The 14702-nt window shown below is 42.6% G+C and overlaps 1 protein-coding gene across 3 annotated transcripts in view; it reads right to left on the minus strand.

The window, feature by feature from the left end:
- Positions 1-1192, minus strand: part of plpp1a (phospholipid phosphatase 1a) — a 29616-nt gene extending 28424 nt beyond the window's left edge. Inside the window, exon 1 of one of the 3 annotated variants that reach the window (XR_014613850.1) lies at positions 643-1165. Coding sequence is in view for 2 of the 3 variants with exons in the window: in XM_084170259.1 (XP_084026385.1) it covers positions 643-700 (58 nt within the window). In the remaining variant the exon portion in view is untranslated. Of the gene's footprint in view, positions 1-642 lie in introns of all 3 variants that reach the window. The other 2 variants (XM_084170259.1, XM_084170258.1) reach the window with 2 other exon arrangements.
- Between the last annotated feature and the right edge of the window lie 13510 nt (positions 1193-14702).

Below are 14702 nucleotides of genomic sequence, written 5' to 3' on the forward strand. Positions count from 1 at the left end.
CCTGAAATAGAAACCACCCCCTGAAAAATCGGAATTAAAACAATTATTAATAATGTAAAAGGTTTTATTTAATTTTTTACAAAAGTAGTGCACCGGGCCTTTACTAGTCCTGTATTAGCAGCTATGGAAAACAGTCCGTGATAGTTTTGAATAGCCTATAAAATTGATTGACGCCAGATACTGTAGGGGGGATGGCTATAACTTATTGCAATCTAAACAGCAAGGCTCATGCCATAGTTCCTACCTTTATGGCAGGAATACAATTTTAACAATCATTCTAGAAAGCAAGAGTTACATTTGTTACCGATCTATTATTGTATCAATACCAATTTCACAAGCAACATTAACTGTTCAACATCAATCAACGGAGTGCATCATCATCAGCACTAAGACATATGGCACTCAATCGCTTTCACTGCTTTTGTCACAAAATACTTGTTCTGCTGTTTATTAGCCTACTTATAATCAAATTATCAATTTCTTCAAGAAAGATTCACCCTCGTTTGACCAATAGGCAACATATAACCACTCCCTCGATAGCCTATACACGTGACAGCGATTGTCAAAGATTATGGAAATAAGATTAACTCATTACAATATAACAACATTATAATAAGTAAGTCATAGCAAGCAGATACATACCGAGAATTAGACAGGCGATGTCAAGCAGAATAAAAGGAATCCCTCTCATCTCGAACATTTTTACGGCTTCTCGTCCTCAGCTCGTTGACACAGATGAACCTTGGACGTTTCCTGTTGTCGTCGTATCCTTGAAAGCGTCGTAGCCAAGCCTATCTGCAAACCGCAGATCTGATAAGATTAAACCTAAACACTTTACCTAAAAATAACATTAGAAACCGTTAACTTTATAATGGTGACAGATAGCCTAAATGCCGTAATTTGACACAGAAAGTTAGAGCTGATCCTCCCCTTTGAATGATCGAATCGTCGTGCGCATCGAAATTCTAATCATAGGCGCCGACCGTGGCCCGGTAAATTAGAGGGTCCTTGCCGTATCATTTAATATCAGTAGGCAGAACCGACGGTGAAGGCTATTACGTAGAGGTCTGTATACTCTGTATCCTACTGGACTGCGCAAAGAGCCATGAGCATAGTGGGGCTTCGTTATGGCAGCTGGCGACGAGGATCGATAGAAGAGACTATCGCCTGCCTGCCAGCACCGGAAACGTCTAATTTCCCTTTTGCTCCGCCTAGTCTAGGCCAACTCCAATTGCTGTTACGTTTCTCAATTACAGTAGCAATGTTATTATGGTCCTTTAATAACTAAATGAGCAAAAGGCACACAGGTATTACATATCCTACGCAGGCTGCTTGATAGGCTAAATGCAAAGCATGATTTGTAAACCTCTAACAAAAAGCTGTATTGGTTTTATCAATAAACATTACCAAGACATCTCATCAATATTGTAGGCCAGGGATCATCAACTAGATTCAGCCGCGGGCCGATTTGTTCTTGAGCGGATGGTCGGGGGCCTGAATACAATTACAAATCATTTGTATTCTGCAAATTGACCGCAAGAAGCCAAAACATATATAATGTTTGACCAAAACATAATCATTTAAAACCTTGCTCACATTTGCATACGATCACGTGTCTCTATGCGTGGGAATACTTGGGAACATACACTACCAGTTAAAAGTTTTAGAACACCTGCTCATTCAAGGGTTTTTCTTTATTTTTTACTATTTTGTACATTGTAGAATAATAATGAAGACATCAAAACTATGAAATAACACATATGGAATCATGTAGTAACCAAAAAAGTGTTAAACAAATCAAAATATATTTTATATTTGAGATTCTTCAAATAGCCACCCTTTGCCTTTATGACAGCTGTGCACACTCTTGACATTCTCTCAACCAGCTTCATGAGGTAGTCACCTGGAATGCATTTCAATTAACAGGTGTGCCTTCTTAAAAGTTAATTTGCAGAATGTCTTTCCTTCTTAATGTGTTTGAGCCAATCAGTTGTGTTGTGACAAGGTAGGGGGGTATACAGAAGATAGCCCTATTTGGTAAAAGACCATGTCCATATTATGGCAACAACATCTCAAATAAGCAAAGAGAAAAGACAGTCCATCATTACTTTAAGACATGAAGGTCAGTCAATACTGAAAATGTCAAGAACATTGAACGTTTCTTCAAGTGCATTCGCAAAAACCATCAAGCGCTATGATGAAACTGGCTCTCATGTGGGCCGCCACAGGAATGGAAGACCCAGTTACCTCTGTTGCAGAGGATAAGTTCATTAGAGTTACCAGCCTCAGAAATTGCAGCCCAAATAAATGCTTCACAGAGTTCAAGTAACAGACTCATCTCAACATCAACTGTTCAGAGGAGACTGTGTGAATCAGGCCTTCATGGTCGAATTGCTGCAAAGAAACCACTACTAAAGGACACCAATAAGAAGAAGAGACTTGCTTGGGACAAGAAACACTAGCAATGGACATTAGACCGGTGGAAATGTGTCCTTTGGTCCAGCAGTGATTACTGCTGTGAATCGTTCTGGGTAAGTCTCTTAAGAGCTTTGCACACCTGGTTTGTACAATATTTGTACATTATTATTTTAAAAATTCTTCAAGCTCTGTCGAGTTGGTTGTTGATCATTGCTAGACAGACATTTTCAAGTCTTGCCATAGACTTTCAAGCCGATTTAAGTCAAAACTATGCCACTCAAGAACATTCAATGTCGTCTCGGTAAGCAACTCCGGTGTATATTTCGCCTTGTGTTTTAGGTTATTGTCCTGCTGAAAGGTGAATAATGCATGATGTAGTGTGCTCGGATGTTACAGGATGCACTGAAGGTCAGTCTCAGGTTGCAAGTGCCCAATAGGCAAATAATGTCCAAAGTGATAGCCTCATCTCCTCAATATTCAAATAGGTTTTCGCACTTTGGTTCCTCAACAGGGATACAATGCTGCCATCTAGGTGTACCACTGAAAACTGTAATCATGAGACTTTCATCTACTGGACATCACTAAAAAATACCACTGAGGGTCCGGAGCCCCAATGGCTACCGGTGTGGCCATGAGGTGGGGGTAAGATGGTGCACAGGGAAAAAAAAGGAGAAAAGTGGAACATGTTTTGAGTGAATATGGAGTGGTGGATCACACAGAACTGTTGGAAGAGCTACAGAAGGAAATTGAATGTAACGAGAGTGAGGATGAATTAACTGCGGTGGCAGGTGCGGTGAAGACCGCCAAGTTTGAGCCTTGTTCTGATGATGACAAAGATAATTTTGGAGAGAACGGAGTCTTGCCTTCTGGCAGATCCATATGTGGTATCAGGTTGGGTGGTGTAGAGGTTGGAGAATGTTGGGTCAGTGAAAGTGACTCAAAGTGGAATTTTTTGCGTTTCTGTCAAGAGGGAGTGTGTTTCTGCTGTCAACAGGGAGTGTGTTTCTGCCGTCAACAGGGAGTGTGTTTCTGCCGTCAACAGGGAGTGTGTTTCTGCCGTCAAAAGGGAGTGTGTTTCTGCCGTCAACAGGGAGTGTGTTTCTGCTGTCAACAGGGAGTGTGTTTCTGCCGTCAAGAGGGAGCATGTTTCTGCTGTCAAGAGGGAGCGTGTTTCTGCCGTCAAGAGGGAGTGTGCGCTCCGCACCACGCGACTGGGGACAAGAACTGTGACTTGCTTTCCTTTCCGGAGCAGGGCGCCGTTGAAAGGAGTGATATTAAGCATTGACACCGGATCAACTGAAGTTGAAGATTCCCCTGCCTGTGACGCCCGCCGTTTGGTGCAACGCAGACCCGGTGGAGAGCGTGGTGAACAGAGAATACACTCTGTACTACTGAGATTGTTTGTTTTTTACCCCCTTTTTCTCCCTAATTTCGATCTTGTCTCATCGCTGTAAATGTGGTCCTCTGTAGCTCAGCTGGTAGAGCACGGAGCTTGTAACGCCAAGGTAGTGGGTTCGATCCCCGGGACCACCCATACACAAAAATGTATGCACGCATGACTGTAAGTCGCTTTGGATAAAAGCGTCTGCTAAATGGCATATTATTTTATTTATTTATTTAACTACCCAACGGGTCGGGAGGCGAAGGTCGAGTCATGCGTCCTCTGAAACATGACCCACCAAACCGCGCTTCTTAACACCCTCCCGCTTAACCCGGAAGCCAGCCGCACCAATGTGCGCAACACCGTTCAACTGACGACCGAGTCAGCCTGCAGGCGCCCGGCCTGCCACAAGGAGTCGCTAGAGCACGATGAGCCAAGTAAAGCCCCCCCACCCACCCCCGGCCAAACCCTCCCCTAACCCAACGCTGGCCCACTTGTGCGCCGCCCTATAGTCTTTACCAGATTAAGTCAAGTTAGGATGTGTCAGTTATCCCGTGAGAGCTTTTGTCCCGAATCCATTACGGTGTTTTAGGTGTCAAGCTAATGGTCATGTGGCAGCAGTGTGTAGGAGGGAGATTCCTAGATGTGAGAAGTATGCAGGAGGACATGAGACAAAGGAATATGTAGTATCGGTGGAAAAAGTTGGTTGTGTAAACTGTAGGGGTACCCGTGGTGCCAGAGATAAGAGGTGTCCGGTGAGAGACAGGCAGGTTGAGGTTGCCAGGATCAGAGTAGGGCAGAAGGTGTCGTATGTTGAGGCAGTGAAGAGAGTAGTAGAGGAAGATGGGTCCAGGGTGAGGGATCCTAAGAAGATCCCTGTAAGTAGGCCGAGGTCAATAGAGAATGATAGGAATAACGTGCTTCAGTAAGGTTGGTTTTTTGGCATTCATGGCCATGATGGTCAATTGTACCGCAGGAATGGAACGTAAATCACTGAGGATAGATGTTGTGGTGGCAGCTGCAGAGAAGTACTTGGGTGTACAGGACTTTACTGCAGAAGAGTTACAAGACGTTTTGAACGATAGTGTCCCTTCCTCCCATGCTGCTGGCCTGGAGTAGGATCAGGCCAAAGTAGTGGTGAGGTTTTAATGGGTTCAGGGTTAGTTGGTACTGTTGGGCAATTTTTCACAAAGTTTAATGAATTCATACTACAGCTGTGGCTGATACACAGGCAATACAGTAGGTGGGGGCATACACCTATAATATTTGTTTGCGGACTGCCATAATCCCAAAGAAGAAGAATACCACAGAGTCAAAGATTTTTATAACTAAACCAAGATAGACCACAGCCTGTTGTTTCAAATATGAACAAATGTGACTGACCACCTCAATTCGGTCTTATGTAGCAACATTTGAAATAGTATTTTTTATACATTGGATAAAAGTAGAGACTCAGAGCTACAAAATGGTATATCCTACACTACATTTCAAGAACAATTGGAAAGTAATTCTGCTTTGAAAGTTGATTAACTTGTAACCCCACTTTTGAGAAAATGGCCCTTGAATGTTTTGGTACACCTACTGGAGAGCTCTTCTTTGTCTACACCCATTCAGCATCGCTCACACCCTCTTAAGCCTAAACCCCACCCATCTCTTTAAGGATCCACATGTGAGGCCATGTACTAAACAGAGTGAGAAGTGTAGTAAACAACCAAAGCTTTTCAGACTAAAAGTAGTAGCCTACAATAAAAATACACTATCTAGTCCTTGGCCTATATCCTAATCGGACTTTGATGCAGGTCATGTTGTTCTTCACATTACCGTCTCTGGTAAACACACACTATATCAAATAAAATCAACGTTTATTTGTCACATGCACAGGATACACAAGGTGTAAATGGTACAGTGGAATGGTTACTTGCATAGTAGCAATATCAAAAACAGAAAGTGTCCAGATAAAAATATTAGATGATACTTACCCAGACACACTTGTCTAAATTGATGGGTCATGTGAAAGAAATGCTAGAACCCCCAGCCACATCTTGCTAAGTGAATGGCTCTCTACAGAAGGTGTAAACGGTACAGTGAAATGGTAACATTTGCATAGTAGCAACATCAAAAATAGAAAGTGTCAGTATATATTTTTTTAAAGAACAAAAAGTGTCAATGCCAGTAGAGAAAGAACAAAATAATATACAGTTTGTACAAGAACAATATCAATAACGATATCAGTGATAGACAATAAGGGGTAAAGTGGCTGAGCAGCAGGATAAAAAATAAATAGTAGCAGCAATGTATGACGTGTGTTAGTAGGGAGTCATGTGAATGTGCTTAGAGGCACTGCAGATAGTCCGGATGACTGAGAACTCGCCCCCTGTGATGAACTGGTTCGTCCACAACACGCATGAACAAGGGAATCTATATTTGGAGAGCCTGTTTCTGGTTTATTTTTGAACACACGGTAAAGGTTTGGGAAAAAGGGCTGAGCAGGACCCAAGAAATGAAACAAGTGTAAAACACTCCTAAACTGATCTTGCCTGCCTCAAGAACCGCTAATCTACTGCTAAATCATACAAAAATTACAGTGGGTGGTCCGCTCAGGTCTAACTAGTGTTTTTAGACAGTTCTTTCTACGGGTAATGTACGCCCAAGGGCAACTTGCTTAAATTCCCCTTTTCCCAGAAACACACAAAGTTACCAAACAGAGTAACCAGCAAATGAGTGAGTACACAAAACACCACAGTATCCATACTCACATACGGAAAATAGTCTCTAACAAAGTTGCCAAACAGAGTAACCAGCAAATGAGTGAGTACACAAAACACCACAGTATCCATACTCACATACGGAAAATAGTCTCTAACAAAGTTGCCAAACAGAGTAACCAGCAAATGAGTGCGTACACAAAACACAGGACACCACAGTATCCATACTCACATACAGAAAATAGTCTCTAACAACAAACACAACTGACCGGATTTTAAACAATGGGATGTGTGATTGAAAAACGAGAAACAGGTGGTGCAATGCAGAGGAATGTCCACTGATTGGTCCACCTCAGCAATCAGCAGACACCCCAACGACCACCAATCAGGAACATACAGGACACCTGTGATTAGGGCAGAAGGAGAGGAAAAACACAAAAAGACACAGGATACCTGTATCCGTAACAGATTCCTTGTAGAGATGCCATACCGCTGCTTTTGTCACATGAGATGGCAGCAGCTTTCCACCAAAGTGTTTGTGTCCTGGTAATACTATTGCAGTATCCACTGCATAGTTGTTGATGAAGTTAACAACTTGCTGCAAGTCCTCATGCTTCAGGTGTAACCTGTGCTTGTTTTGGCCGGCTCTCCCTTTGATGGGAGCCATTAGATCATTCTCCTTGTATGACTGGTGGAGGAGAGTCAGGCGTGTTCTACTGATGCTGAAATTCCAGATACAAATATTTGAGCATTATTATACAATAGATGGCCGTAATCACCGCCAGACACACCTGGCTAACTTTGTCAATCATGTAATCATCTGGCGAAGTGGAGTCTTTTGTTTAGACATGTAGGTAGCTAGCTAAACAATGAACCATAATCCCAACCCATAGAGAACTAGTAATACAAACCGATTGTCATAGCTAGCTAAAGCTACCAAACTAGGTTCAATGTTAGTTAGCTAGCTAACATTAGGCTAAAACTAACCATGCAAATGAATTTCTGAGATAAGAAACATTTAATGAGCCATAGTGGGCAGAACAAGCAAGGAGGAGGGCAGAGCCATGCACGAGCTAGCAAGATCCTATTGGCGCGTTATAGCATGCATTTGCATATTTCCGTTGGGGTACGCCTACTCTGTGAACTGATAGTGTGCAATAATTAAATTAGCCAAAGTCTACTAAACTGAAACAGCCTACAAGGCAGATCCTGAAATTGAATCTGATCAGCCTGTCAGGAATGGAACTCACCTAGTGGTGTCATTAGGCTTGGGATTCCGGGGCTTCAGCCCAGAACATTTTGATTTCAGTATGATATGAGTTTCCATAACCACACATCACTTGCACTATGCAGTATATATATATATATATATATATATATATCGTTTTTACTGACTCATTTTAATGACAAACATAAACAATACAATATACTGCGCTAGGCAGTAGCAGGCACTGCAAGAAGCCCCTGGAGATATAAGTTTATTTCCAGCAAATGTATTTGATGGGTTTCTCTAGCTAGCTTGGCTGGCTAACCACTTCGGTAGCTACTGGCTGGTTATCTAGCTGAGACTGAAGAAATGAAAGAACGCTTTTCTGACTGAAGCGCATATCTTCTGACAGTGACACAGTGCCCACCTGTGGACTGAAGCTGAACTTTACTACAACATTAAACTCCTGAGTGGCGCAGTGGTCTAAGGCACTGCATCGCAGTGCTAACTGTGCCACTAGAGATCCTGGTTCGAATCCAGGCTCTGTCGCAGCCGGCCGCGACCGGGAGACTCATGGGCGGCGCACAATTGGCCCAGCGTCGTCCAGGGTAGGGGAGGGAATGGCCGGCAGGGATGTAGCCCAGTTGATAGAGCATGGGGTTTGCAATGCCAGGGTTGTGGGTTCGATTCCCACGGGGGGCCAGTATAAAAAAAAAAGATGTATTCACTAACTGTAAGTCGCTCTGGATAAGAGCGTCTGCTAAATGACTAAAATGTAAATGTAAATGTAATTATATTTAACCATGTTTAAAATTAGCAATGTTGAGGTTGTAGAACTGACTAAATTAAATGAATTATAACTTATTCCATTCTACAGGTAAACATGCTTGTCTCATGTCTGTTATTTCCATATAGGCTATGTAACTATTTGTAAAAAAAAAAAAAAAAAAAAAAACCTGCTCATTAATAAATAGGTGAAATTATTTCATTGCGCTTTAATTTGGATTACTCTTTTTTTTCACTTAGCTACTTACTTTTTCTATAGTTGTCGAGAGATGAACCTGCAAGTAAGCATTTCAATGCACTGTGTACTCCAAATATCATGTGTATATAACAAATAAACAAACATGAACTTGAACTTAGAAGGGAAGGGGGAGGGCAGACAGAAATAGATGGAAAAAGATGGCCAGCTTTGTGGTTAGATTGTAGGTGTCCTCAAATATTATGTAATCTAAAAATCTCATATTAGCTGGTAGAACTGATTAAATGAAATGAATCATAGAGGTCATTTTTTGTCTCATGTCTCTTTATATTCATATAGGCTAGGGGCTATGTAGCTTCTTACCTGTCATGTTTGGAGTTGTGTTGCGCTTTTATGTGGACACTTGAATTTTTCTCTACAGTTGAGTTGCCCTGGTCGTGTCAGTATACAGTAACTTTAAAGAGCAAATGTCCCTAAAAAACAACTTCTCATTTAGAAAACAGCCTCTGTGGCATCGATATGACTCAGAAACATTTATTCTAATGTCAAAATTGAATGCAAAGTATAAATAGGATAATTTTGGTTATAAAGTCAGTCTCGTCCAAAACAGAGTTTTGTGAGATTTACAGTACCAGTCAAAAGATTGGACACACCTACTCATTCAAGGGTTTTTCTTTATTTTTACTATTTTCTCAACCAGCAATTCTTAAAGAACCAAATCTAAAACGAGTGCAGTCACCCTTTAAAATGAACTAATAATATGTTGCACCTCTACCTTGCTACCTTTCAGATGAGCCAAGGAGGAGGATAGATGACAACAGCAGGCCAGTGGAGCACTTAGAACAGCAGCAGCCAGGGGCAAATGGTAGAGAAGAAGATGATTTAGGTGACCCAGACACAGGCCCAAAACAAGTTAAGCGACCCCAGTATCCCCTTGACCATTTTGGACTGCAAAACCAGAGACACACCAGACAAGACTCAGAGACAGCAACATAAGAGTAGGATATGATAGAGAGAGACACAAGATAAAACACAAAGACAGCAACAGAAGAACAGGTGATGGAGAGAGACACCAGAAGAACAGAACAGGCCATAACAGAAGAGGATAGACAAAAGTGACAGTAAGAAACAAGAACCTGAGACAATAATGTTTCCATACTGTTTTACCCACTTTATATGTATATACTGTACTGGGGCGGCCTAGTGGTTGCTGGTTTGAATCCTTGAGCCAGCAAGGTGGAAAAATCTGCCGTTCTGCCCTTGAACAAGGCAGTTAACCTCCAACAACTGATCTGTGGATGTTGATTAAGGCAGCCCCACGCACCTCTCTGATTCAGAGGGGTTGGGTTAAATGCGGAAGACACATTTCGGTTGAATGCATTCAGTTGTGCAGCTGACTAAGTATCCCCTTTCCCTGTATTCTAGTCATGGCTCATCCTATATAACTACTGCTGTACACACCTTTCCTATTCATATACTGTCTATAAACACCATACAGTGCATTCGGAAAATATTCAGACCCCTTGACTTTTTCCACATTTTGTTACGTTACAGCCTTATTCTAAAATAGATTAAAAAATAAATAAATCCTCATCAATCTACACACAATATCCAATATTGACAAAGTGAAAACAGGTTTTTAGACATTTTTGTAAATTTATTAAAAAATAAAAAACAGAAATACCTTATTTACATAAGTATTCAGACCCTTTGCTATGAGACTCTAAATTGAGCTCAGGTGCATCCTGTTTTCTATGTTTGAATTTGTTGAGTGGTTCACACTGTAGATGTACGTGTGCCAGAGTAGAGAGTAGAGAGACCCACGGTACCAACTGGAACTGAGTACTGGCAGTGTCTGCTGTGGCAGGTGGGAAGGTGCAAGTTACCTGAAATATATTGGAACTCTCAATATTCGAATCACTCAATGTTAATGTTAACGGCGATAGGCTATGATTTGTAATCAGTTGTGGGCTGGGCTGGAACAAAAGCTTATACACACTCCTGCCATTCAGATCTGGAGCTGTGCACCTGTTTAAGTCATAATTCTGTACTCTGAGTACAATTGGAGATGGGGGTATTGATATATAACGCATGCTCCACTCTCAAGTTGAACTTGTTGACTGATGCCATGGTGGCTGCTAAGAAGAAGGAAGCAGCTGAGAACCAGAAGACTGCAGCACTGGTTCACACCTGCACTGTCTGTCGGGTGAGTAGTATTGGTTAGGTACTGTATGTGTCATTAGGTTCCTCTCCTTGTGTAGGCTATTGTACTGGCCTGTGCGGTACAGTCTTTCATATGTGTAGTAGTTTGTTGCATCGTATTGCTTAGTTTATCATTTGTCAACTTTGAATTCAATCTAAGCCACAGATTGTTAACTTCTTCCATTTTGTACTTGACCTTTATAGATGCAGACCTGAAGACACTCAAGCAGCACTTTGAGAGCAAGCATCCCAAGTCTCCAATGGTCCCAGTACTGGTTGATGTGCAGGCATCCCAAGTCTCCAATGGTCCCAGTACTGGTTGATGTGCAGGCATCCCAAGTCTCCAATGGTCCCAGTACTGGTTGATGTGCAGGCATCCCAAGTCTCCAATGGTCCCAGTACTGGTTGATGTGCAGGCATCCCAAGTCTCCAATGGTCCCAGTACTGGTTGATGTGCAGGCATCCCAAGTCTCCAATGGTCCCAGTACTGGTTGATGTGCAGGCATCCCAAGTCTCCAATGGTCCCAGTACTGGTTGATGTGCAGGCATCCCAAGTCTCCAATGGTCCCAGTACTGGTTAATGTGCAGGCATCCCAAGTCTCCAATGGTCCCAGTACTGGTTGATGTGCAGGCATCCCAAGTCTCCAATGGTCCCAGTACTGGTTGATGTGCAGGCATCCCAAGTCTCCAATGGTCCCAGTACTGGTTAATGTGCAGGCATCCCAAGTCTCCAATGGTCCCAGTACTGGTTGATGTGCAGGCATCCCAAGTCTCCAATGGTCCCAGTACTGGTTGATGTTCAGGCATCCCAAGTCTCCAATGGTCCCAGTACTGGTTGATGTTCAGGCATCCCAAGTCTCCAATGGTCCCAGTACTGGTTGATGTGCAGGCATCCCAAGTCTCCAATGGTCCCAGTACTGGTTGATGTTCAGGCATCCCATGTCTCATTTTTACATTTACATTTTAGTCATTTAGCAGACGCTCTTATCCAGAGCGACTTACAGGAGCAATTAGGGTTAAGTGCCTTAAGGGCACATCGACAGATTTTTCACCTAGTCGGCTCGGGGATTAGAACCAGCGACCTTTCGGTTACTGGCACAACGCTCTTACCCACTAAGCTACCTGCCGCCCCAGACCAAAGCAATTGGAACTTAAACTGTTACAGTGAATGCATGGAAGGATGTGGGTTTGAGAGTGAAAAGAAACACAGATTTGTTAAAAACAAATTATGAAAATAAAGAGTAAAGCGGAGTGGTTTGTAATATGGCAGATCATATGAAGAGGGTGGACTTGAAGGGAAATGTTGAGAGAAGGGGGAAGTCCTTGAGCTGCCTGTGTGGGCTAGATCACCGGTCCATCATGCTGAGGATCATCTCAGGGGTGAGATCTCCGTTGGACGCAACCTCTGCTACAGGCAGCGCCACCCCTGCCTCTGCCTCCTCTGACTGCTCAACCACCACCTCTATGGCAGCCTGCTCAGCCTCTGGCTCATTCTTCACTATGATGTTCTCTATGGCACCTGTATTCTCATCCTCCACCTGGATGATGGCTGCTGCTGCAGCAGCCTTGCCCTTAGGGGTAGCCTTGCTAGCTTTGGCAGGTGAGGTCTCCAATGGTCCCAGTACTGGTCGATGTGCAGGCATCCCAAGTCTCCAATGGTCCCAGTACTGGTTGATGTGCAGGCATCCCAAGTCTCCAATGGTCCCAGTCCTGGTTGATGTGCAGGCCTAAGTGACCACACACACTCAAATGAACCTACAGCTGGGGTAAGATTCTTCCATCATCACACAAGGTAGCCATAATGTTAACCACCACGTTGTCAACTAAATGCTGTCCTCAATGCTAAGTTTTATTGTCTATGGCTCAATTTGTGGAAATGCTGTGATCACTCATTGTCTTTAATGTTGTGATTCAGACACACAATGACCATTATTTTAATGCTGCAACTGAGACGGAATGACGTTGAGGGACACGCTGAGACCCCGAGTATGACTGGACATGGGCCGGATATTTGTGACCACAACCTAAAAGGGGTGCAGAAGCACACCAGCACCCCATTTTATGTTTATTCCATGGCCAACCATCTCTTTAGCTACCCCTTATTCCACACTATGCCTTTTATACCCAATGGTCCCTTAGCTTTTGGACACTTTGGAACTCTCCATCTTTTCTCTATAAACCCACCCTACCTTCACCCATCTTCCCTATGCTGCTTCCTTCACTTGTTCTTCTCCTGATTTGATAACATCTAGACTCAGTAACACGTTTAAAGGTGTTGTGGTGTACTGTTTTTGCTACCCTTTTTTTCACCTGTGTAAAGCTGTCCTCCTGCTTATTCTGGGGTTTAGACTGAATGCAGTGGTAAATGTGCTGCTCACAATTGACAGCAGCAACATGGACCTGTTAAACTGACAAGAAGGGTGTTGATAGAGCTGCGTTTAGGCATGGCTTCCTTGTTTTGAGTCTTAAGTGTGTTTCTCATTCTACTGGAGTTGACAAAGTATTTTAAATCAAATCTACCTTACATCAATTTTTTTTCCATTTGTAACTCACTAATACAGCAGTGCATTCTGACACCATAATTGAAATAGATTTCACCTTGTTCATACAGTTGGCAGAAATGATAAGGGATTAAATAAAGACCACTGGCTGAAGGAGAAGAGGATCTGGTAAAATAAGGGTAAAGTATGTTGCTAATATCATCTAGGTAGGTAGTTAGCTATATAGCGTATTTGCAAAAAACTAGCCTAGAATTAATGGCACATTATACATATCTGACTGCTACTAGGATAGTATTCTGTACAATACACAATACCAAATGCATAAATAAGACAAATATTAGTTTAATAAAATATGGAACAGCAATATACAGTTCAATATATATTTCGTTTTGGATCAAGGTAGCTAGTAGCTAGCTATCTGACAGCGAAGGTGTCAGCTAGAGATGATGTGCAGGAGCTTGCAGAGATTTGTACGTTGATGCTAATTAGCATTTTCGAATCTGAGAGTAAATAGAGCCGAATATACAGTGGGGTAAAACAAGTATTTAGTCAGCCACCAATTGTGCAAGTTCTCCCACTTAAAAAGATGAGAGAGGCCTGTAATTTTCATCATAGGTACACGTCAACTATGACAGACAAATTGATTTTAAAAAATCCAGAAAATCACATTGTAGGATTTTTAATGAATTTATTTGCAAATTATGGTGGAAAATAAGTATTTGGTCACCTACAAACAAGCAAGATTTCTGGCTCTCACAGACCTGTAACTTCTTCTTTAAGAGGCTCCTCTGTCCTCCACTCATTACCTGTATTAATGGCACCTGTTTGAACGTTATCAGTATAAAAGACACCTGTCCACAACCTCAAACAGTCACACTCCAAACTCCACTATGGCCAAGACCAAAGAGCTGTCAAAGGACACCAGAAACAAAATTGTAGACCTGCACCAGGCTGGGAAGACTGAATCTGCAATAGGTAAGCAGCTTGGTTTGAAGAATTCAACTGTGGGAGCAATTATTAGGAAATGGAAGACATACAAGACCACTGATAATCTCCCTCGATCTGGGGCTCCACGCAAGATCTCACCCCGTGGGGTCAAAATGATCACAAGAACGGTGAGCAAAAATCCCAGAACCACACGGGGGGACCTAGTGAATGACCTGCAGAGAGCTGGGACCAAAGTAACAAAGCCTACCATCAGTAACACACTACGCCGCCAGGGACTCAAATCCTGCAGTGCCAGACGTGTCCCCCTGCTTAAGCCAGTACATGTCCAGGCCCGTCTGAAGTTTGCTAGAGTGCATTT

The sequence above is a fragment of the Coregonus lavaretus genome (genome assembly GCF_964263955.1).
Source record: "Coregonus lavaretus genome assembly, chromosome: 10".
Taxonomy (NCBI): Eukaryota; Metazoa; Chordata; class Actinopteri; order Salmoniformes; family Salmonidae; genus Coregonus; species Coregonus lavaretus.